The sequence below is a fragment of the Labeo rohita genome, chromosome 19 (genome assembly GCF_022985175.1).
Source record: "Labeo rohita strain BAU-BD-2019 chromosome 19, IGBB_LRoh.1.0, whole genome shotgun sequence".
Lineage (NCBI taxonomy): Eukaryota > Metazoa > Chordata > Actinopteri > Cypriniformes > Cyprinidae > Labeo > Labeo rohita.
The window spans coordinates 25146314-25172680 of NC_066887.1; the positions used below are offsets into that span (position 1 = coordinate 25146314).

The following is a 26367-nucleotide window of genomic DNA, read 5'->3' on the forward strand; positions in this document are numbered from 1 at the left end:
AATTCAAAAATACATATGTTGTCTTTTAAAATATATTTCATATTTAATATATTTTTAAGACCATACATAAACATTTACAGTAAAAGTATATTTTTAAAATGTTTTTAGAAGTTTTGTACACATTGTAAAAAATAAAGATAAATTCCCTCTGCAAACAATTTAGTTTAAATGTTTTTTTATTATTATTTTTTTTTTTTTGTTATCAGTTATGTGCATTGGGCTGTTTGTGTTGCATTTTATGTTGTTTATTTAATGTACACTACCAGTCAAAAGTTTCTGAACCGTAATATTTTTTAATTTTTTAAAGAAGCCTCTTCTGCTCACCAAGCTTGCATTTATATGATCCAAAACACAGCAAACGCAGTAATATTGTGAAATATTTTTACTATTTAAAATAACTGCTTTATATTTGAATATATTTTAAAATGTAATTTATTCCTGTGATCAAAGCTAAATTTTTTAGCATCATTACTCGTCATCATTGTCACATGATCCTTCAGAAATCATTCTAATATGCTGATTTGCTGTTCAAGAAACATTTATTGTTATTATTGTTGTTGCTGTTATTATCAATATTTAAAACAGCCTAGTACATATTTTAGGATTCTTTGATGAATATAAAGATCCAAATATCAGCATTTATCTGATATAAAATATCTGATATAAAAGCTTTTGTAACTAGAAATTAATATTTTTATTTAGCAAGGATGCTTTATCTTGAACAAAAGCGATGATAAAGACATTTATAATGTTTCAAAAAAAATCTATTTCAGATAAATGCTGTTCTTTTGAACTTTGTTCATCAAAGAAACCTGAAAAAAATCTACTCAGCTGTTTTTAACATAATAATAAATGTTTTTATTATTATTATTAGCAGCAAATCAGAAAATTAACATGATTTCTGAAGGATCATGTGACTGGAGTATTGATGCTAAAAATTCAACTTTGAAATCACAGGAATAAATTACATTTTAAAATATATTCAAATAGAAAGCAGTTATTTTAAATAATAAAAATATTTCAGAATTTTACTGTTTTTGCTGTACTTCGGATCAGATAAAGGCAGGCTTGGTGAGCAGGAGCAACTTCTTTAAAAGCATTAAAAATCCTACTATTTACAAATTAAATGTTCTCCATATATGACTCACATGCCTTCACCGACATATACAGACCTAAAACTAACCGTGACCTTATTGAGCCTCATCAGCGTCAAACTACAGGAGTGAAAGTCTCTCTTCTGTCATCCCATCCTCATTCAGCCAAATCACCGCAGTGCTGAAAGAGTGAGAGAGCTGAAGAGACGTGAGAGAGAGCTAGAAAGAGAGCGAGAGAACACGCGTGTGTGGTGTGTGTGTGTGTGTGTGTGTGTGTTAGTGTGTGAAAGAGCGAGTGAGGGTAGAGAGAGAAGAAAACTGCAAAATCTGTCAAGGTTTCCAGGCGTTCGGTTATTCCTCTCGACGCCTGTGCAGCGCTGACTCGGGTCGCGGTGCTGGAGGGTGAGTGCCCGCGCTCTTCGTTCTTCATTCACGTTACCGTAACCGAGTGGCGCGTGATTAGACAGCATAGTTTGAAGCCGAGAGATCGATTCGTTCCGGTGTTTTCGAGCCAAGTATGACAGATTCAGTCAGTTCATATCCTGTAGTCCTTACGTGTGACTATTTCGAGTGCGAACTACGTAGTGAAACGCTCATTTTATGTTGTTATATTTATTTATCTCATTTTTGCCGAATTTTCTGAAACATTAGACCTGAGTTTTGTATCGTTTATTTTTTTTGTCGCACTCGTAGTTAGGTGAGGAGTACAGACTCGTGTCGTGGCGGGACTGGTACTGTATGTGTCATGGATGTTGTACATTTCTCTAGTGCTGACTTTGGTAACGCCACGAGGAAAGAGTGTACTGCGGTTGTGGGGATTTGAGAAGGGGTAGTCACGCTGTTTGTGTGTGGCTCAGGATTTGCCTTTACTGTGGGCACTATAAGAATGATAGTATAACCTGCAATCATCTACGTAGCGAGGACCTGCTTACATACTGTAGAAGTAGGCTAAATAATGTCCTGATGATATGTAAATATGCAGAAATATTCTGTAAGCGTTGTGTTTAGGGCTATTAGCTGAGTAGTTAAACAAATTAGAAAGTCCTCATAATGATAGAGAAAAGATATGTTTGTGAGGGTCATTTTTACCACTAATGGAGATAATGGATGCAAGGATAGTACAATCTGAAATCTACTACTTTGTAGGATCCATCCAGCTGTTCTTATGAGGAAAATGGCTTATTATTTTAAATAATGTAATGAAAAGTAAAACTGCAGTAGGGTTCATAAGTAGAGGACAAGAAATGTCATCAATGTGTAAACAATAGAACTACTCTTTTAAAAATGAACATTCTTTTTTGGAATCAGTGATTCCATGAAGAATCTTTAACATCAGTGGAAGATTTCCACAAAAGATTCTTTATAGTGAATTTTAAAAATATTCTTCAGACTAAGAAAAAAATGGCTCTTTTTAAGAACTGATGATTGAAAAATGGCTTTATTGCATCACTGCAAAACCCCTTTGAAACCTTTATTTTTAAGTGTAAGGAAAGTCTCTTATGATACTGTGTCTGTGAGAGAGAGCGTGTGAGGACAAAGTGACGTGTAGAATGGCTGGCTGTTTTATATATATATCTACTTTTGATTCTGCCATTTATGGTAATCATTTATGGTAATTTTCTGGCTTCTTGTGGCTCTGCTGGAATAAAGATATCAGTTTGAGCTCTGTGGTGCTTTACATCTGTGAAGTGAGCTGAAGTCATCAATGTGCACATGTGAATGCATGTGCATGTGTCATTGAGAGCTCGCACATGCGTGTGGGTCTGCACGCGTGTCTGTCCTCTGAGATATTTTGGGCCAAGGTCTTTCCCCGGACCCTGTCCTTTTTTTCTCTCTCTCATTCCTTTTGCTCTACTTGAATACTGTTCTTTCATAAAGCATGCATTTTTTTTGTTGTTTTCTCTACTTATTTGCCTCCCACACTTGCCAGTTGGCCTAACCTGCTGACAGGGGAACATATTGCCATCTCAACAGAAAAGTACACTCCCCTTGGGCTCTTGCTCCCTAGTCGAGTGGACACACCATCTGTGGAACCCCCAGTACACCACGAGGGCTGTCTTTCGAAATGTGGTCATGTCTGGCATGTATTGAACGCCCTCTGATGTAAGACCTATATTGCTCAAATCCCCTGAAAGATATAAAGGACGACTGGATGTTGTTCAGTTGTGCAGTACGTCTAATAGGGGCTGATGTTTCAGATTGGTTGAGTTATGTTATAGTGTTTTTAATGGTCACAGCAGTGTGGTTTTATTGTGTTCCTAAAGTCTTTACTGGACTGCCAGATTTTTAGCCCAATGTCGATTACAGCACTTTACGGTTATTTTACATTCCATTTACAGATGCCAGTGTTTTAGGGTAGGCATAAAAGTTTTCAGTTACTTCCAAAAGCCATATTTCTGTTTATTTCTGTTTATAAAAGAGCTTTTCTTTACAGTAGGTGCCGTATTTAACTACTTGTACTAGAGTGCAGTTTGGTTATACATATGTGGTTTTTGGACAAAAGTAAAATATTTCATACTTTGTATTTTCACAAATCTCTAACCTCCTGAAACCCTTCTTGATCAAGATTACAGAGCTTTGGTGAGGGAACACAAGTCTGTGCGTCGCCTGATTTCAGCACCACTGTGAAGGACAGCTCCCAATTGCCTCACTGTTTTCTCTCCCACCCTGTAGCCTTGATTTGCTCTCTTTTATCTTTTTCTCTTTCATTGAGTATCCTTCTACTCGCTTAGCCCCTCACGGCTTTTAAAAAGGGCTACATTTGCTACCTGCACATTTACATTTCAATAGCCATATCACATGACCAGCTGTTTCTGCAGTATGCACATATTGGCCACTATGATTTATTCATGGTTTTTTTTCTGTTTAGTGTGACTGTATGCTACTGATACACTATTTGCACACTTAAACAGAGATTCAAATGTCATAATTTTGTTCATACTTAGCATTAGGGATTTGAACAATTTCCGTAATTAATAATGTAAAAAAAAGTCAGTCAAAAGTTTTTGGATTTTTTATGGATTTTTAATGTTTTTTAAAGAATATTCTTCTGCCCACCAAGCTTGCATTTATTTGACCATAGCAAATTTGGAGCTGATTGCAGCAAAAACAGTACAATTTTGCAATATTTTTACTATTTAAAATAAATGTTTTCTATTTGAATATATTTTAAAATGTAATTTATTTCTGTGAATTTTTAGCATCATTACTCCAGTCACATGATCCTTCAAAAATCATTTTAATATTCTGAATTGCTGCTCAAAAAACATTTATTATTATTATGTTAAAAACAGCAGAGTGGAATTGTTTTCGGTTTCTTTGATGAGTAGAAAGCTCAGAAGAACACCATTCATCTGAAATAGAAATCTTTTGTAACATTATAAATGTTTTTATCATCACTTTTGATCAGTTAAAATAAAAATAAAATAAACGTATTAATTACTATAATTTCTTTACAAAAAAAAAAAAATAATAAAATAAAATAATAATAATATTAAATAAAAATTATGCTGACTTCAAGCTTTTTAACTGTATAGTGTATAATGGTACAAAAGCTTTTAATTTCAGATAAATGCTGGTCTTTGGATCTTTCTATTCATCAATGAATGCTGAAAAAATGTACTCAATAATAACAATAATACAAATGTTTCTTGAACAGCAAATCAGCATATTACAATGATTTCTGAAGGATCATGTCACTTAAATCTCAAGTAATGATGCTGAAAATTCAGCTTTGATCACAGGAATAATTTAAAATTTTTACATTTTAAAATATATTCAAACAAGGCAGTTATTTTGAAATAGTAAAAATATTTCACAATATTACTGCTTTTGCAGTATTTTGGATCAAATAAATGCAGGCTTGGTAAGCAGAGGAGAATTCGTTAAAAAATATTAAAAATCTTATATATATATATATATATATATATATATATATGTGTATGTATATATGTATATGTGTGTGTGTGTGTGTATAATTTATATTTATATAACTTATTAAATCATTAAGTTAAATTTTTTTAATTATTAAATGTAATTAGTTTACATTCTTTTTAATTAATATATATATATATATATATATATACACTACCGTTCAAAAGTTTGGGGTCAGTACATTTTTATTGTTTCTTTTTTTTCTTTTTCTTTTTTTTTTTTTTAAAGAAATTAATACTTTTATTCACCAAGGACATATTAAGTTAATAATTAAAAGTTTATTAAAAGTTAATAATAAATAATTTACATTGTTATAAAATATTTATATTTTGAATAAACACTGTACTTTTTAAACTTGTTATTCATGAAAGAATCCTGAAAAAAAAAAATCACAGGTTCCAAAAAATATTGCAGCACAACTGTTGGTATTATCCAACACTGATCATTCTAATAATAAATCTGCATATTAGAATGATTTCTGAAGGATCATGTGACACTTAAGACTGGAGTAACAGCTGATAAAAATTCAGCTTTTCATCACAGGAATAAATTCTATTTTAAAGTATGTTAAAATAAAAAACATTATTTTATATTGTAAAAACATTTTGCAATATTACTGTTTTTTTTTTTCTATATTTTTAATCAAATAAATGCAGCCTTGATGAGCATAAGAGACTTCTTTAAAGACTGTTACAAGTCTTACTGACCCCAAACTTTTGAACGGTAGTGTATATATATATATATATATATATATAATTGACATTTAAATATAATTATTTAAATGATTAAATGTAATTATTTTAACTTATTTTTATTGTAAATATTCTAAATATTGCATAAATATGAAATACTCTAGCTTTTCTATGGACAATGAATCATACTGTACATTAAACAATGATTTTTGCTTACTAGATGAAAAAATCATCCAGTTTACTCCAGACCCATGCATTGTATTGCTCACATTTTCTTCATAAAATGTACTACTATTCCAATGCTGGTACCCCAAGTTCTAATGCTTTTCTTCGGAGGAACTTCATTATTCCCCATATTATCTTTCCCGAAGCCATTTTTCCTTACCTTTAACTTCTTCAAAGCACCCTCGGCTCTGCTCTGTCAATGCTCCATGGATTATCTTAACCCGCACACATACACCACCATTCACTATGACTCCTTCATTCATATCAAGCACACCCTGGGGCTCCCGACACAAACCGAAGAGGATTTCACCAATAATAACCCATTATTGTGTTCTTCTCTCCCTGCCAAAAACCAAGCCCCCCAAAAAATGTTAATTTTCCAGCCTTCTAATCCACCAGCTATATGGTGCCATTCAGTGAATTGAAGGAATTCTGGGTCTTCTGGAGGCATGCCAGTCAAATCCTCACTCGTGTTTCAGAGCGTGAGAGCAAAACGTGTAACAATCCAGGAGGTATTACACTGCAAAAAGCTTTCTGATACAGTTCACCTTCTCTTTTTCTCAATTATTCTTTCAGATTGTCGATCTGTTCAACCGATACATTGCAATAGGCAGCAGTGATGTTTTACTGAATGTTTTACCACAACCCTGGGTTCACCCTTGCCCTTTAGCCTTGAAGTTGTGAATTTAGCTCTACATGTATTTGTCAGAATGCAGACCTTTTAGGGACTAGTTGATTAATAGCCAAAATTGGCACAGTGGGTAGTGTAGAATCCAGCTTGTATCCCTATTTTCGCTCTCTCCCTGGACTTTCCTCTCTATTCCGTCCTGTTCATTAGAGGCAAAAGCCATAAAAGTAAAATACCAATGATTTATAGTGTGTTTAAGCCCTCATGTAATTGTGAAGATATGTCTCACTGCACACTTGCCCCTAATCATTTTAGTCATACACTATTTAAAGGACACTGTTTGTCCTTCATCTGTTTGTTCTGTTGATGAGTCACACACTAGTTCAGTAGTCGATGGAGAGGAATTTTTCATCAAGGCTTACAGGCACAGCTAATGTAATCATTCTTTGCTTATGTATTATAGTGCACTCTGTTCACCTTAATTGATAAATGGTTGATATTGAAACAAAACTCAGTAAAGCAATTTCTGAGTTTTCCCTCATGATTTCACGCATTAAGTACTGTAAGAATGAATCACTGGTAAGCGGTTGTATCATCTTGGGAACTCTTTTGCAGGAACATAAGTTGTTGAACAATTGATGTACTCACCCCTTGTCATCCAAGATGTTCATGTCTTTCTTTCTTCAGTCGTAAAGAAATTATGTTTTTTGAGGAAAACATTTCAGGATTTTTCTCCATATAATGGACTGATATGGTGCCCCGATTTTGAACTTCCAAAATGCAGTTTAAATGAGGCTTCAAACGATCTTAAATGCAGTTGTGAATGATCCCAGCCGAGAAAGAAGGGTCTTATCTAGCGAAATGATCGGTTATTTTCACTAAAAAAAATAACATTTAAATACTTTTTAATCTCAAACACTCATCTCATTTCTCATTACAGAATAGGACTGCCAACACGTAAGGTTCTGTGCAATGCTAACATTAATTTTAGGTGTAATTAATTATTTATTTATGTGATCAGACCTGCATTTTTTTACCCAGGATATAAACTATAATTTAAATGTTTCGAGTTGATAAGATTTTTTTTAATATTTATGAAATAAATATAAAAATTTTCGGTCCAATCTTCTCCAGTCTTCTATGTCACATGAGCATTCATCTAATATTCTGATTTGGTATTAAAGAAACATTTCTTTTTATTATTAATGTTGAAAACAGTTGTGCTGCTTAATATTTTTGTGGTAACTATGATACTTTTATTTCAGGACCTTTTGATGAATGTAATGTTTAAAAGCACAGCTTTTATGTATAATAGAAATCTTTTGTAACATTATAAATGTATTTAATGTCACTTTGATCAATTTAATGTATCCTTGGTGATGAGAGAAAAAAATTACAAAAATGTGATTAAATATGTTTAACATAATTATTAATTTCAATCTAATGTTAATTTGGTATTAAAGAAAAATCTCTTATTATTATCAGTGTTGAAAATTGTTTTGAAAACTTGAAAACTGCTTAATATTTTTGTGAAAACCATGAAAAGTATTTTCAGGATTTTTTCGATTAATGTAATGTTTAAAAGCACATATTTTTTGTATAATAGAATTTTTTGTAACATAAATGCATTTAAATTTGATTTGTTTAATGCATCCTTGGTGAATAAAAGTTTTCTAAGAGGAAAAAAAAAATTACAAAAATGTATTTTAGTGTCAAAGTTTAAGATTTTAAATGTCAATCAATCTAATATGTTGATTTGGTATTAAAGAAACATTTCTTATTTTTATCAGCGTTGAAAATAGTTTTAATTTGAAAACTGCTTAATATTTTCATGAAAACCATTAAATAATTATTTTTGGGATGTTTTTTGATTAATGTAATGTTTAAAAGCACAGCTTTGTATTATATAAATATTTTGTAACATTATGCCAATTTTTTCAGTTTAATGCATCCTTGGTGAATTAAGGTTTTCTGAGAAGAAAAATTACAAAAATGTATTTTAGACATTTTCTGTGTCAAACTTAAATATGTTTAACATAATTATTAATTTTAATCTAATATGCTGATTTGGTGTTAAGGAAAACAGTTGTCCTACTTAATATTTTTGTGGAAACCATTAAATATTTGTTTTAAATTTTTTAATGAATGTAATGTTTAAAAGCACAGCTTTTATGTATTATAGAAATCTTTTGTAACATTCTAAATGAATGTAATGTCACTTTTGATCAGTTTAATGCATCCTTGGTAAATATGTTTTGTTTGTTTGTTTTTTTAATTTTACTGATCCTATAATTTGAATATTAGTGCTTCTAGAAACAACGCAGAACACCCTTGCTGTCACAAAGCAGTGCTCTGGCAACCATCCACAATGTATTAAATTATATTTTATTTATTTATTTACGTATGTTCTTCTCTCCCTTCTAGATGAGTTCATTTAGCACCAGGGCGCTGACGCTCCTGTCGTCCGTGTTTGGGGCGTGCGGGTTACTCCTGGTGGGTGTGGCTGTGTCGACCGACTACTGGCTGCTAATGGAAGAAGGCATTGTCCTGCAGCAGAACCAGACCACAGAGGTGAAGATGGCTCTGCATTCTGGACTCTGGAGGGTCTGTTTTGTAGCTGGTAGGTGCCATTACTGATGGAGCTGCATCGTCTTCTGTTGCTGAGACAGATACCTGACTAAAAACCGAACGCCAGTTGATTGTGGCGTCACGCTGTTATGCATCACATTATCTTGACTTGGACTCCTGCATCAGGTGTTACATGCAGATCCACCCTGTGCATCGGTGTATCACCACATGACAGCGTTTTGGTTAAGTCGCGGTTTATTTGCGGGGCGTCCCGCTGTGTTATGCAGCTGGTCGCCTTTGTCCCTGCACTGCACTGGTGTGGCATCCTATTGCATCACCCTCCCAAATCGTGCCAGACACTGAAACAGGATCTAGTGAGGCTGTGTGGGCAAACCACTGCGAGATGCCAAATCAGTAACCACATCAAATTCCTATGCTAATAAAAGATGCAGTGAAGCATTCGTTTTTTAGTTTTGCTTATGGAAAATTGCATTTTTATGTTGCGTTGCATTGCATGCTGGTTTGTTTTCATGACACTGACAGGAAGTGCTGAGGTGGACTGAAACAGTGCCACACCAGTTGGCTGCGAATGGCTGACTAAGAGAAGTGTGAAGATGATGTCACCTTTTTTCTAGCTTAACCAGTCCTGGTATTTAGTTTGCCTGTATGTGGGAGTTTGAAAAATCACTACAGGAAGAGTCTTCGTCCGTTAGGTGTGTTGTGTGTATAATTTGGACACTTTTCATGCGCTCCGGAGAGCATATGATTTATGTGTGCTCAAACAGGATCTATTTTATATGTGTGTGCCGAGAGGGAGGTCTAATGTGCCCTGCTTTCATGCACGTTATGCAGAAGTGTCATGCTCATTGAGTGCTCATTCAGATTTTTGATCTTAAGCGTCTTTGACAATTAAATTTAATGAAGTTAAAATAATTAAAATGATTGTAGGATAAAATATTTTGTCTAAAAATGAGAGGCAGGGGAAGGAAGGGCGCTAGGATGAAGAAAAATTTTCTGAGATCATTTTGTATTTGATTATATTTCATTCTCCCTACCTAAGATGGGTCAAGAATTATGAAATTAATTATTTCAACCATTTCATTTATTTTAACAATTTGACAGTTTTTAATAAGAAGAAATAAGAAGAATAAGAAGAAACTTATCTCCATATAATTTTGTGAAATTTTAGGTGTTTATCTCAGATATAGAGAGCCTCGAAAGGGACATAATGGAAAAAAAATAGATGGAAAGAAAAATTACATTTCAGTGCTTTTGTATATAAATGATAGTTTTCCCTCCCATTTCATTTTTCTTTCTTTCTTTCCTTCCTTCTTTCTTTCTTTCTTTCTTTCTTTTTTCTTTCCTTCCTTCTTTCTTTCTTTCTTTCTTTCTTTCTTTCTTTTTCTTTCATTCTTTCTTCTTTCCCTTTCTTTCTTTCTTTCTTTCTCTTTCTTTCTTCTTTCCTTCTTCTTTCATTCTTTTTTCTTCCTTCTGTCTTTCTTTCTTTCTTTCTTTCTTTCCTTTTGTCTTTCTTTCTTTTTTCTTTCTTTCCTTCTTCATTCTTTTTTTTTTTTTTTTTTCTTTCTTTCTTTCTTTCTTTCTTCTTTCCTTCTTTCTTTCTTTCTTCATTCTTTCTTTCTCTTTCTTTCTTTCCTTTTGTCTTTCTTTTTTCTTTCTTTCTTTCCTCCTTCTTTTCTTCTTTCTTTCTTCTTTCCTTCTTCTTTCATTCTTTCTTTCTTTCCTTCTTCATTCTTTTTCTTTCTTTTTTCTTTCTTTCATTCATTCTTTCTTTCTTTCATCTTTCTTTCTTTCTTTCTTTCTTTCTTTCTTTCTTTCTTTCCTTCTTTCTTTCATCTTTCCTTCCTTCTTTCTTCTCTCTTTCTTTCGTTCTTTCTTTCTTTCCTTCGTCTTTCCTTCTTTCTTTCTTTCATTCTTTCTTTCTTTCTTTTATCTTTCTTTCGTCTTTCCTTCTTTCTTTCTTCTCTCTTTCTTTCTTTCCTTCTTTCTTTTTCTTTCTTTCTTTCTTTCTCTCTTTTTCTTTTTCTTTTTCATTCTTTCTTTCTTTCTCTCTTTCTTTCTTTCTTTCTTTCTTTATTTCGTCTTTCCTTCTTTCTTTCTTCTCTCTTTCTTTCTTTCTTTTTCTTTCTTTCATTCTTTCTTTCTTTCGTCTTTTCTTCTTTCTTTCTTTCTTTCTTTCTTTCTTTCTTTCTTTCTTTTTCTTTCTTCCTTTCTTTCTTCCTTTCTTTCTTCCTTCCTTCTGTCTTACTTTCGTCTTTCCTTCTTTCCTTCTTCTTTCTTCTATTTTTTTTTTTTTTTTTTTTTTTTAAGGAAATCAATATATCGTCAGGACAGCCACTGGTGCAAAAAAAAAAAAAAAAAAAGAAGAAGATGCATGATACTTCTGACAAAGTGCTTTGTATACGTGTAATGCATGTGAGTTTTCTCACCTCTCTTTTTAGTGTGTGAACCAAAATCATTGCTATGTTTCTCTCTGTTTGTCCCTGTCTCCCCTACTGTCATTGTCAATCTCTGTCCCGCTCTGCCTCTACACTCTCTCTGTCTTTCTTTGTGTCCCTATCTCTCTCTTTCTTTGTCTCTCTTTGTTCCTCTGTCTGTCTCTCTCTTTCTGTCTCTCTTTCTATCTCAGGGCCAGAGAAGGGGAGATGTGTGGCATCTGAATACTTCACTGAGCCAGAAATAGAGATCACTACTGAGAACACAGCCAATATACTGAGTAAGAAAAGTTAATGCACTTGATTGAATACAAATGTAAAAACAATGGTGTAAGTATATATTATATTATATTATATTATATTATATTATATTATATTATATTATATTATATTATATTATATTATATTATTATTTAAATGTATAACTGTATTAGGCTACATTTAGGTGCTGGTAATTTGCTTTCATTTTTCTGAGTGTTTTACATAATTATTTTTAATACAGATGTTGTTGTTAATTATTATATGTACAATTATTTATCAATAAATAAAAAAATAAAGATAAAAAAAAAATCACCAAAAAAAGGGGTTTTAAATAGTTTTAGATGAAGCATGTCACAATGTTTTTGAGGGACAAAAATTTTGAGGAAATGTTTTTCTGTCTCTGTTAGAAATGGTCAGGACGGCTACCCCCTTCCCTATGGTTTCACTACTCTTTGTCTTTACGGCCTTTGTCATAAGCAACATCGGCCACATCCGTCCCCAGCGCACCATCCTGGCCTTCGTCTCTGGAATCTTCTTCATCTTATCAGGTAAGTTATATGGAAACATAATGTACAGTGTGAAACTCTGCGAAATCATTTCATGATTCTCATCATCATATTTCACCATGATATTCAAATTTTTGCAGCCCATAGTTGTGTATCCGCTTACGTACTCTAGATTAGATGCTGTTTGTTGATATCCAGTTGCAGTGGTGAGCCTGGTAATTCTCCACAACTGCGTCCGAAATCAGGCTGAGAATCCCACTGAGAGGTTTGCATATTTAATGAATGGTGTTCCCGATATCCATCTATGGTAATGTGCGGTACACAATATCCATTAAATGCTCCTTTTTACTCACAGTAATTAATAAGAGCGTGTCTCTCTGATCCAGTCGACAGAACTCTGCCTAACAGCTGTCATTTGTATTCGGCTAATAGAAACAGATTGTCAAGAATGTCAAAGTGTATTTAGATTTGATTAATTTGCATGCACAGATCTGGTGTGCCTGAATGTTCTGAAAGAAATCTAGACTAAATGCATAACAGATATATGTAGGGATGGATTGATAACAAAATAATAATTCAGTTTAATTACTCATTTTCTCAAGGTGTGCCAGTACACTCAGACTGCACCGTGGTACTGTGAATTTTACAATACTCAGTGTGGCTTGAAGACAGCAATGTGCCAGAACTGTATCAGTTGATTGTATCAGTTTCCTGCTGACAGCTGTACAAATCAGCCTGCAGGAACAGATTTTCCGTGAAGGTTTAGGAAGCTTGTGTTTGAACAGTTCTAGAATGCTGGAACAGGACAGGTTTTAAAACGGCACTCTGGAATATTTCATTCTAATTGCGGAAAGTCGAATTCAGTCATGTATAGCCTATTCACTCATCTGTGTAACTGATCATTGTCCAAGGCTACCGATTTTCTACGTAGCTGTGTTTTGTCATCCAATAAATCGCAATAAGCTTTGTGCTTTGTTTCTTTTTATATGAAACAAAGTCTCAGATTTCAAATTCTGTCCATTTTATCATAGTATTTAAACAATAAATGCCATTTTGGCGTTGTTTAATGTGTGGAGTGACAGATCGCTGTAGCGCCTCAGTTCAAATGAAGCGGCACGTAAACTGTTCGGGCCCTATTTTAACGATATAAGCGCATGGTCGTAACATGGGCCCATTTCCTTTAAGAGCCAGTTGCATTCACGCCATGGCGGATTCACTATTTACACAGCAGAATTTGCAAGAACAAAGACTGAACACTTCTCCAGAGAGCAGGGCCGGCGCAAAGGGGGCTGAATGTGATCGTTTTCGAAATGGAAAGTGAAACCAAAAATTTATATTTATGGACACAATAATAATCTTTTACATTGAAATCCTTTCATTTTTAATATTTGGCATGTTTGTGTGCTGTTGCTCACCCCTGTTTGTGTAATGAGCAGAGTGTTTGTGCATTGTGCAACTGCCTATAGGCACATATTACTAACGCACTCTTTAAATAACAAAAATATTGCACCATTGACTTTAGACCAGGTTTCAGTGGTCAGTGGCGCAGTCTATTTCAGTTGCCTCAAAATAGCATCGTGCCAACAATGCGCCTGAACACACCATGTTTTCAGACCAGCATGCCCATGGGCGCACAAATGGGCGCAAATGCATTTGCTCTTTAAACCTTATGGCGCAGGACGTGAAAATGATAACTGCGTTGGGCTGAAGCTAGCAATTAACACTTACGTCACGCCTGGCGCCGCACTGCATCAGGTGCATGATAGGGCCCTTCGTCTTCTTCACTTTAATACAGTTTCAGCATGAAATAAACATGAATGAACATCCAGAGGTATGTTAAATTACAGCTTACAGAAATCCGTATCCTGTCTCATGTAATCGCTCAATTAGTGTTTCAACTGTGGAAAGACGTCAATATAACAGCTTGTAAACAATGTTACTTAATGTCACATTTACCTCAGAAAAACATATTCGGTGACCGTAAACTCATTAGTCAGCTAAAAAACTCTAACATTTTGCTAAATATATTCACCATAGAATATATTCATTATATTTTTTGATGTTCTTCAATATTTAATTTGTTTAAAATAGATCTGTCAAATTTTTATAACAGCCACCATTTAAATGTTTAAATTTCAAAAATCAAATTGGAGTCGAAATATAATTATGTAATTGTAACATGCATAGTATTTTAAAGCATTAATTGCAAATTGCAAGCTTGTGAATCTGAATCAAATGAAATTGTGAAATTTGTGTCAAAACCCAGCCCTAGTATTTAAGATTGTCTAACAGCTTGCGCCAACGCAAACCATCTTTTGGCATTAAAATAGTACTGTCAGGATTTACTAAAGACACGCAGTCAAGAATTAGCACTGAAATGCGTGGGCACAGTTACTTTTACACCTGACCTTATTGAACATGCATTTGTAGAAGCTTCACTTTCAGACGCAAAATTTATGGAAGGAGAGTATTCAAATGAATCACACAACGCAATTTACTAATGTTTGCGCTTGTCAAATTACTGGTATTTGCACCATTATTTAACGCCCAAAAAAGCATGTCTTAAAGCAGGAGGTAATTTGCGCTGCTGTTGGTAGATTGCGCTGGTCATTATGGAAATGATCTGACTGCGTCTGTGCTATTTAATGTGTGCATTGTTTAATAAAACACACAGAATTTTCCCTTCCCGTCAGCACTTTTATAGAACTGTGCTTTAACGCTAATGTGCCCTGTTTAGTAAATCTGGCCCTGAATATGATGTCAGTTTTTAGCAAAATTTTATTTTGTATTAATTTTCAAAAATTGTAAGAAATCATGCTGAGGCCCCCTGGTGTCCCAGTCCACTTTTTAAGAACCACTTGCACATAGATTTTTTCCATCTTAAATAAATGTTTATATACTTTTATTCCATGTTAATATTTTTAACATTGATAATAAGAAAACATGTTTCCTAAGCACAAAATCAGCATATTAGAATGATTTCTGAAGGATCATGTGATACTGAAATCTGGAGTAATGGAGTAATTAAATTGTATATTGTTTTCACTGCATTTGTGGTCAAATACATACTACAGTAGTACTAAATAGTGCTAAATAATATATTTTTATACATCGTCCCAAGTACACTAAAGGTTCCAAAGCTGTGTTTTTGCAGTGATGCCATAGAAGAACTATTTTTGGTTCCCCAAAGAACCTTTTAGTGAACAGTTCTTAAAAGAACCATTTCGAAGAACATTTTAAAAATCTAAAGAAACTTTTTAAACTATAAAGAACATTTTCTGTAATTGAAAAGTTCCATGGATGTTCAAGGTTCTTCATGGTACCATCGATACAAATAAAGAACTTTTATTTGTAAGAGTGTAGCTGATTTCCTACGTCTTTGCTAATTTAATTTCTCATATCACTCGTCGTCTTCTTACATGATACGATAATTTCAATTCAATAACTTAGAGTTAAAATGGCTATATTCACAATACAGCAGAGTCTCGCATAACTTATTGCTTAATTGCAGCACTTGATTTGCACTTCTACGTGAGACCATTTACACTCCAATCAAAACAATCAACATTTGCTAATTAGAATACAGTAAATCATTGAGTGGCTGTTAAAATCTAATTTGCCTCACCGTCTTCATTAGATGTCAGGAAATGAACAATGAGGCAAAAGCAAGGAGTCAGCAGCAGTGGGAGAGTGGAGAATCAGCAAAGCCCCTCAATCGTTTGCACAGAGCCAGGTCGACACGTCCCATGCGTTGCAGCCGATACGGCTTTAACGCACGCGCTACTGCAGTTTAATAATAATGGATTCTGTAGTACGACTGCAGATTCCTGTGGCAGCACCGGCAGCCGTCCAGCGCTGTTCCGTGTAGCTCTGCATCAGGTACTAATGTTACATTTAGCTCAGCATTTTGTACTACAGAATTATTAATAAAGCACAAGACACCACAACAGCGCTGTTGCAAAATGCTGAACACAGACACTGCAAAAAACAAAAACAGTCTGTGATATTCTAAACTGTAGTATAGAAGTAGGAAGATTCAGTCTTTTTGTGTCCCGCTTTTGCTTGGTTGTCTGGGAATATATGCCCTAGTGTGACACAGCAGTTTAATATCCAATGTCTTGCATTCCTAATGCGAAAAGGAAATATGTAAGCACATTCCTTGTCGGTATTCGCAGCATAGACAGCTGGCAGTGACAGACTGCGATAATGTGTTTGATTACGCCAGAGGCTTTTCCTTACCGCTGTCTCTCCCTCTCTCTTTTTTTTTCTCTTGCGCTCCACAATTACTGCAGCAGAGTTTTCTCCATCATAACACAGCAACATTTGAGCACGCTATAAATGTTAATGTTTCCCGGTATGACAGGTTGCGTGTTGGTGAGCTGCTTTATCGTTCCCTCTCCGCACCGAGCTTTCAGAAGAAAACAATGTTGACTGTTCAGTAGCGTGATAGGAAAACACTGCGGCATCAACTGTACTTTTATCTAGATGTTTACAAGGCATGTTTGTTTCTTTCATTTGTCATTTATATTGAGTGCGTTTAGGCTCCTTTGTGTGAACGTAACAGTTTCTCCCTTTACTAATGTGAACTACGCGGCTTTCAAACTAAAATTGGAAATTGTGCTATTTATTTAATCGGTGGAATGATTTTAATGTAAAGGATGGCAACCATACACAACACCTTAACATTATTGCAGCTACTTTTGTATAAGCTCTTCTCACATTTTCTGAAGAAAAAAAAAATCAAGGTACTATTGCATTACTACTACCTGTTATTAAGACTTTTCTCCTAGTAAACAAGTAAGTAAACACCTACTGTACCAACCGTATAGTTATCACCCATAACACCCATGCAACAAAGCAATACACAAACTACTATTTGTAACACCAAGTAGCCACAAATTTTGAATGGGCTCAATATTTTCTTTAGAATGTTCCCTTCAATCAATAAATCAATCAATAAGCTCTAAACCTGCATAATCCAGGTTTTAGAGAGCTGGTTAGACTAGAAATTCAGCTAAACACAAGCTTAACCAGACTGGGAAACCAATTTAAGCAAGCTAAGACCAGCTTTAACCCACTAAACATTGGACGTCGGATAGACGTGCAGATCATGTCTATATTGGGTCCGTCGGTCAGGGTCACGTCACTACGACGTCCAATGTTTAGTGGGAACATCTAATATCAGCAAACCAGCACTTGCTCAGACTGTTCTTTTGGCTTGCTTTAAAGGGTTTTGGGGGATTGAGTCCAGCTAAACACAAGCTTGATTAGTTAAAACAATCTGTAAACCAGAACCTGGTCAGGGCAGTCTTTTGGCTGGTTTTAGAGGAGTTTTAGACATTTTTCATCTGGTCAGGCTAGATGTTCTGCAAAACAAAAGCTTGGTCAGGATGAGAAACTGATTAGTTCATTCAAAAATTAAAATTCTTCATTAATTACTTACCCTCATGCAACCTATAAAATCTTTGTTCATCTTCGAAATACAAATTAAGATATTTTTGATGAAATCTGAGAGCTTTTTGACCCTGCTAGACAGCAATGCAACTAAAATGTTCAAGGCCCAGAAAGTTAGCAAGAACATTTTTAAAATAGTCCATGCGACATCAGTGGTTCAACTTGAATTTTATGAAGCGTTATGAATACTTTTTGTGCGCAAGAAAACAAAAATAACAACTTTATTCAACAATTTCTTCTCTTCCGCTGGCTCCTGCAGGACCATCATACTCATGTGTCATGGTACTCTTGTGAACGTGCGTGAAGACACGGAAGAGAAGAAATTGTTGCATGAAGTCATTATTTTTGTTTTCTTTGCACACACAAAGTATTCTTGTAGCTTCATAAAATTACAGTTGAACCACTGATGTCACATGGACAATTTTAACAATGTCCTTACTGCCGTTTTGGGCCTTGAACGTGTCAGTTGTGTTACTGTCTATGCAGGGTCAGAAAGCTCCCGGATGTCATCAAAAATATCTTAATTTGTGTTTCTAAGATGAACAAAGGTCTTACAGGTTTGGAACAACATGAGGGTGAGTAATTAATGAAAGAACCATACCTTTAACCCTTGTGCTATGATGAAAATCCTTTATCTAATTCCTGGTCAAAAATTACTAGCCTTTTAAACATTTCTTGTAAATCTCTCATTATGCTATATTATTACCGAATCTAGAATTCAATTATTTTGTCGGCTTGTTTTCTTTCAATTAGCACAGGTTTTGTTTTTCTTTTTAGAACTAATTGATCGTAGCCATTATTGATCTGAGCTTATGCACCTCAGTCTTTAAGTGAAAACAAAAAAGGATTGCTTATGGATAATTCTGGTAATTCACTCAAAAAACTGAGGTGCATAAGCTCAGATCAATGAGGTTTGCCAACAACCAGGTCTAAACAGAAATACAAAACCTGTGCTAATTAAAAGAAAACAAGCTAAAAAAATGATTGAATCCAATATTTTGTAATAAGATAGAGTAAGATGGCCATTGGACAGGTTGTTTCCAATGTACTATTTTATTATTATTGTTTGTTTGTTTGTGTGTTTGTTTGTTTGTTTGTTTGTTTTTTGCAGAGAGGGAGTATTATATTTTATTTATTTTATTTATTATTATTATCATTGCCCATTCTACTATTCTTGGTGCTAACTGCTGTCCCACAACCAAAAAACACATTTAAAAAGCATTTAAGTATTCAAATCTTAGATGTTTACTAAGATCTTTTAATATCTATTCAAACCCACAATAATATTTAAAAAATATAATTAAGCTTAATATAATATAATAATAAAATAAATAAAATATAATAATAGTAAGCTTAATATATATATATATATATATATAAAATCAACATTTTTGGGTACTTTTTATTGGGACGTTGCTGTCCCAAACCCTAACCCCTAAATTTCAACTTATGAAAATTATATTGAATTAATTTTTTTGTATTTTATTCCATTGTTGTTTTTAAATATATCTTTTTGATTTTGTTTTAAAAAGAGAAGTTCAATTAAGAAAAATATTTCATATTTTCTTTGTAAATTATTAAACCTTGTGTAAAAAAAAAAAATGTGCCGCACATTTTCATGTCACTACCGAAACAGTGTATGTTTTAGTCTATTGCCTGAGATTTTAACTACACCCCTACATTTATGATCAGATAATATTTATGTGTCACTCTCTCTCATGGTGAGTAGATAGGCCCCATCATTTTGAGGCAAAAGTGTTCAAAAGTATGAAAAATCTGTGTAATTAAGCACACTTTTTTTGGGAGTTTTTCCATAAAGTTTAGTTTTTATGTGTACAGCTGTTCAGAACTGTGCTAGCTAACCGTGTACTGATTAGCATCTTTGAGCTAGCTTCAAAAATATCTAAAATTGTCATTACCGAAACAGTCATGACTGAAACATTTGGTGAAGTTTTGGTAGTGACATCGTTTTTGGGGTGTTATCCCATAAAACTGCCACTACCATAACTGTCACGACTGAAACTTTCGGTACAAATGGGAACACACAGTTAAAATAAAAGTCTGTGATGTTATGTGGTCGCTACCAAAACATTATTGTCACTGCTGAAAATGTGCAGTCACAACGAAATGTGTTGTTTTGTCGAAAATAAAGTATACTGAATTATCAACTAAGATGTTATGATAGTGTTTGGTTCAGCGTATGTTCAAACTAATGAATCTTTAACATTGAAATCAGTATGATCAACTTTTTGCCTTTTACAAAGAAAAATTGGATTCAAAATACAACAAATCTCATAAATCACACTTGAAATAATGTTAAAACTGTAATTGTTAATGATTTACCTCTGAAACGTTTTAATAAAATAGAAAAAATACATATTTACAAGGAAGACGTAAACAAAATCTTAACAGGTCAATGTAACCCTTCTTATTAAATTTTATTACTGTGTTTTGGTAGTGACCAATCTGGGGAGAGGACAAATATTCCAAAGATGAAAATACAGTATGAGAATTAACTGCACAATTACTAGAAATGTGTACCTTGGATATTATTCAATTTGCATACTCTGAACCAATTCTGTATATAGATTTTGCATGATTTACCCCGTTTCTGCTGCGAATTACTGTTTTTTTCACCCTTTTATCCTCTCTCAGGTTTGAGTTTGGTGGTCGGTCTGGTGCTGTATATCTCCAGTATCAATGATGAAGTGATGAACAGGCCTCGGGAGCCAGAGCAGTTCTTTCACTACCATTACGGCTGGTCGTTTGCCTTTGCTGCCAGCTCCTTCCTGCTCAAAGAGGTCAGTCACAGAGAGCAGCAACTGTTAACACGCGAACTGACTGCGTGTGTACTCTTATCACAGAGCTCACTTCATTAATATGCAGCTGCGTTAACAGCTTTCACTGCTGTTAGCTCCTAAACCAATAGGTCTGCCCTCATCAGTATGCATTAATTTTATCCTAGCTTTTGCTGGGGTGAAGGCTTCAAAAAGTTGAGTGCAGCAATTTGTAAATGTCAGCATCTAGTGTCTGCAGTAACCTCAGCTTATATTCTTATGATGCATATGCATATACACTGGGGTCCAAAATCTGAGATCATACATTAAAAACTCAAAATCTAATTTAAGCCTTGAAATAGACAGTTTTAGGATTAAATTAGTAGTCTGCCACATTTCTGCATTTGAAAGTTTGGGGTTAATAAGATTTTCAAGTGTTTTTGAATTAAGTCTTGTATGCTCTGGAATTTATTTGATCAACAATGGAGAAAAAAACGTAATATTGGGAAATATTATTACAATTTAAATAACAGTTTATATTTTGATATATTAAATGTAAAAATAATTCCTCTGATGGTAAAGCTGTTTTTTTTTGCTTCAGTCTTCAATGTCACAAGATCCTTCAGAAATCATTCTAATATGCTGATTTAAAGCTCATTGTTATTATCAATGTTGAAAACAGCTTTGCTGCTTAATATTTTTTTCAGGATTCTTTAATAAATAGAAAGTTCTAAAGAACAGCATTCATTTCAAAATAGAAATCTTTTGTAACATTGTAAAAGACTTTTGATCAATTTAATGCATTTCTTAAATTAAAAGTAATGATCCAAAATCTATAATTTTACAATTATTTATGTCTTTCAGTCCTTTTATAATATTTAAATTGCAATTGAAAGAAATCAGAAAGGTGACTATATATTTACAAAATAGCATTATCTCAAATGCCTTATTGTTTTTACAAAATGACTACAACGTACTGCACTGTTCAGTCAACTTAAAATAATTTGTTACCCTGGTGCCTTAAAATTTTAAGTTCAGTCAACTCAAATAAGTTTAGTCAACTTGAAAAGTACAAACTTAGATATTTGTGTTGACTAAATTAAAAATTTGGTTTGTTCAACTTAACAGATGAGAATCAACTCAAATAAGTCACTTAGTACAACTTAACATTTTAAGTTGACTGAACTTTAAGGCAGTGGAGTAACAAATTAATTTAAAGTTGACTCAACAAATTGTTTGTGTATAGCAGTAAAAAGTTTTTTAAAGAAGTCTCTTCTGCTCACCAAGCCTGCATTTATTTGATTGAAAGCACAGGAAAAACAGTAAAATTTTGAAATATATTTGCTATTTAAATCAAATATTTTCTATATGAATATATTTAAAAATGTAATTTATTTGCTGCTCAAAACATTTATTATCATTATTATTATGTTGAAAACAGCTGAGTAGAATTTTTCAGGTTTCTTTGATGAATAAAGTTCAAAAGAACAGCATTTATCTGAAATAGAATTTTTTTAACATTCTAAATGTATACATAATGTAATATAAATCAATTTTGATCAATTTAAAGCATCCTTGCTAAACAAAAATATTAATTTCTATCATTTCTTTCCCAATAAGTAAATAAATAAATAAAAATTATACTGACTCCAAGCTTTTGAATGGTATAGTGTATAATGTTACAAAAGCTTTTTATTTCAGATAAATGCTGATCTTTCTATTCATCAAAGAATCCTTAATGTACTTTTATGTCTTAAATATTGAAAATAATTATAATAATAATAATAAATGTTTCTTAAACAGCAAATCAGCATATTAGCATGGAAGCATATATTGATTTCTGAAGTTATTTTAAATAGTAAAAATAAATTTTACAGTTTTGCTGTACTTTGGATCAAATAAACGCAGGCTTGGTGAGCAAAAGAGACTTATTTAAAAAACACTAAATATCTTACTGTTCTAAAACGTTTGACTGGTAGTGTAATAAAAACATCAAGTACAAATTCTCTTTGATTTTTTTTTAAGAGTGCAGCCTACAAATGTCAGCTTGCGATTCAATTTTGTCTTGATACATTGTGACACTTGTTTGCATTCTTTGATCAAGAGAAAGTGCAAAAGAACTGCATTTATTTGAAATAGTCATCTTTCACAACATCGTAATAGTAAAGTTTATTCCATCAAACTACATGAATACATTACTTTTGAATGTCAGTCAGTGCAAAAGGATGCTTTTTTGCCCCCAGATGGTGTAGTTACAGCTAACTGGGTCATGCTAACCAGCCAAACTTGAACCCTTGGGCAGACAGCATTTTTAATTGGCTAGTTTTTGGCTAAAAAAAACCACAATCTCAACCCCCGACACTTCTTTGGATTTTTAGCATACGACAGTCACAGAGAAAGGTGCGATTTCTCAGAACATCAATTTGCAATGATACCTGTTAGGTTGTAAGAACATTAGTGTTCCTGTTAGGTTGTAAGAACGTTTCATCTGCGAGATTCCAAAAAAAGACACGTGAATTTGAATTCAAAATGAGTACTTTTGGTGACTGACTAGTTTGTGTTGTGCCAGGGTGCCGGGGTCATGTCTGTCTATCTCTTCATGAAACGTTATGCTGAGGAAGAGATGTACCGACCCCACCCTGCGCTGTATCGCCCTCGCCTGTCTGAATGCAGCGACTACAGCGGCCAGTACCTCCACCCCGACTCGTGGCCTCCTCCTCAGCGCGGACGCAGCGGCTCCGAGGTGTCCAGCGACATCTCCATTCAGCTCAACCAGACCCCGCTGCCTCCTCCGCCAAAAAGCAGCGGGCCCTCAAATCCGCCCTCTTCCTCGGGCCCCTCCTCAGGGGCCAGCTATCATCTCCCACCTGCCTCCACCTCCTCTTCCTCTTCCTATCCTCACACCATCCACTCCTCCCATTCTGGCGGCCACGCCCCACAGTCCCTCCCAATGGCCACACCCCCATCCGCAGTCCCGCCCCCTCGCTACCACGCGCATATGCGTATGAGCGCCTCCCCATGTTAGATTTCCTCCGTTTAAGGTGCTTAAACAACAGAAATATGGGCATAACATTAGATAAGAGGATGAAACTCCAGAGACTATGGGAGCAAAAGGGTGCTAAGTTGAAAAGAAGTAGACGAGGAAGCACTTCACTTACAATTCTGTGCCTGAATGAAGTTAAACAGATTCTAGAGCGAGATTAATAAGTGAGGGGAATAGCATTTACACTTATAGAAAGAATGTAAGCAGGAAAAAGAAAACAGGAAAAGGTACAAGTTGAGAACAGCTGTATACATATTTAAATTTGTATGTAAAATGTTTAAATCTTATTGCACACCATAACATTTTTCATCACCTCATATATCATGAAGCACCATGAGGCTATTTATAGCATTTCTTGTTTATACTAAAGCAAAAAGACACGAATGTGCCCCAAAGGGGGCGGATTTATTTCAACAAACGATTTCTGTACATAATGTATCAAAAGCAGTAGCCATCTAGTGTAGTCCAACATACTTACCTACATTTTATCATGTGGGCAAAGAAAACTTTAGGTGCAAGGGGGTTCGATTTGTCCTTTACTATCGATTTGTAATGTTTTTAGATTTGTACATCAGGGTAGACGTTCTACAAAGCTGGCCGATGTTTCTTTACTGGGATGTTGTACGCTTGGCCCCACGGCCCTCAATATGCCTTGTGTTTTCTTGTGCTCTCATATTCAAAAAAATAATGTTTTAGCAGTGGTATAGCACGATACAAAAAGGAAACGTTTGACGATTTTAAACATATTAACCTAGAACGGAGGCTGACTCCTATATGAATTCACTGTCACAGTCATCATCTTAAAAATGCAGCCGTTACTTCTCGTTTATTATTGATATTGTTACTACTATTAATTGAATTGTTTATTATACAAAATCAATTGTAAACCTATGTATATGTGTTGATGTTTTAGAGTACTATGGGTTCATGAAAAATACTAGCAGTCAACAGTATAAAACAATGTGGTTTTGTTTTCCACCTTGAGAGCTGCTGGTATATTGCGCCATCTACTGGTCAAGCTGTATTAGTGCATCTAAGGAGCACTGAAGTACCACAGGTTGTATGAAATCAGTATTCGATTCATTGACTAAAATGAGGCAGATGACTCAGCACTTCCATACCTGGTGCCTGCGGATACTGCATCGATTGAGCAATGCAGTAAAGACAATTTGTACAGTATGATTATTATACCAATAAATCCGTCCCCTCTCCTAATGCATAAACATTGACTCTTGTAGAAAAAAACCCTTATTAAATATTAGCTATTAGATATTATTAGAACAATCTGTTATGCCCTTACCACCTAGTATTTTAATGCACAGAAGCTTGAGATATTTTCCAGAGTGTTATAATTGATAGAGTTCATTGTTGTAAATATTCTAATCATAAATAGTTATAAAATACAAATAGTTATGAAGAACAGGACTGGCTCCTGCTGGATAGTAAAGACAAACATAGCGTAATTTATATTATAGCCATACAAGTGAAATATGCAGATTCAAAGGATTTAGGGAAAATGAAAAGAGCTTGAGGAATGATTTTTGAATCCTAATATTTATTCAAGCATTGCTGATGGTACAAATTTAGTCTGCTTTTAAGTCTAAAATGTGAATATCTGTTTATGTTTCTTGTCTTTTACTAATAATTGCGTTATAATGAGCTTTCTGCTCTCACTGTTCCGGTTGACATTTGTTGTTGTTGCGGTCTACGCTTAGGGTCTGGCTTATAAATATGTATGTACCATTTTGCCTGACATTTTTTTTCTTCGTAGCCTTTTTCTTTTTGCTTTTTCCCGGTGGGCTGTCCTTTGTCTTGATTTGTCTCTCTCAAAGTTCCATTAAGCTAAAGCTGCCTCACTCATTTGGCTTGTCTTTTCCTCTTTTACACTTCATTTCTCTCTCTTCCCTGTCTCAGCCTTCCTGTCTTTCGTTTTCTGTTTTCAGTTTTGCATGCCTTTCATTCCATAATGCCAAAGCAATTGTGCCTGACTTAAGATGATGATGACAGTTATTATTATTATTATTATTATTAAAACTGTGGCATTTCTTCTTTGTAATCTGGAATTTGCTTAATAAAAATTTTAAAAACTAGAAAAAAAAGCACATCAAATGCCTTGTGTTTTATGTCCAGTGCAATTCTAATATTTTTACTATATGCTTGTGCTTAACTTTGATATTTAAAATGCAGAACAAAAATACAGAAATGATTATTATATAATACGCTGTCTTAAATACAACTTTGCCCTACATTACAGAGAATTGCTTTTTCCGGTTACGCTTTATTGTTATGGTTTTACTCGTACATTTAAATACTGAGTAATATTAATTAACTACATTTACTTACTATATGGTTATGGTTTGGATGAGGGTTTAGTTAAGGGTTAGTTGCATGCAATTATGTGTAATTTGTCATTACTATGGTAAGTACACTACCAGTCAAAATTTTTTGAACAGGATTTTGAATGACTTTAAAAGAATTATTTTCAAATCACCAAGCCTGCATTTATTTGATCCAAAATACAACAAAATCAGTAATATTGTGAAATATTTAAAATAACTGCTTTCTGTTTAAATATTTTTAAAAATGTAACTTATTCCTGTGATCAAATCTAAATTTTCAGCGTCATTACTCCTGTCTTCAGTGTCACATGATCTTCCAGAAATCATTTTGTAACAATATAAACTATACCATTCAAAAGCTTGGAGTCAGTATAATTATTTATTCATTCATTTA

The 26367-nt window shown here is 33.9% G+C and overlaps 1 protein-coding gene across 1 annotated transcript; it reads left to right on the forward strand.

Moving 5' to 3' along the window:
- The first annotated feature begins 1246 nt into the window (after positions 1-1246).
- On the forward strand, positions 1247-25736 carry cacng7a (calcium channel, voltage-dependent, gamma subunit 7a). Its single transcript, XM_051137117.1, has 6 exons — positions 1247-1496; positions 8997-9192; positions 11788-11874; positions 12262-12402; positions 20470-20615; positions 23161-25736. The coding sequence occupies exons 2-6, from the start codon at positions 8997-8999 to the stop codon at positions 23614-23616; spliced, it is 1026 nt and encodes a 341-aa protein (XP_050993074.1). The 5' UTR covers positions 1247-1496; the 3' UTR covers positions 23617-25736.
- Positions 25737-26367: the final 631 nt, after the last annotated feature.

Bases quoted from the DNA above. Each gene is read 5' to 3' on its own strand.
- cacng7a (XM_051137117.1), top strand. From the start codon at position 8,997: ATGAGTTCATTTAGCACCAGGGCGCTGACGCTCCTGTCGTCCGTGTTT. The intron at 9,193-11,787 runs GTAGGTGCCATT...TTTCTATCTCAG, and splicing joins GAGGGTCTGTTTTGTAGCTG to GGCCAGAGAAGGGGAGATGT. The intron at 11,875-12,261 runs GTAAGAAAAGTT...TGTCTCTGTTAG, and splicing joins GAACACAGCCAATATACTGA to AAATGGTCAGGACGGCTACC.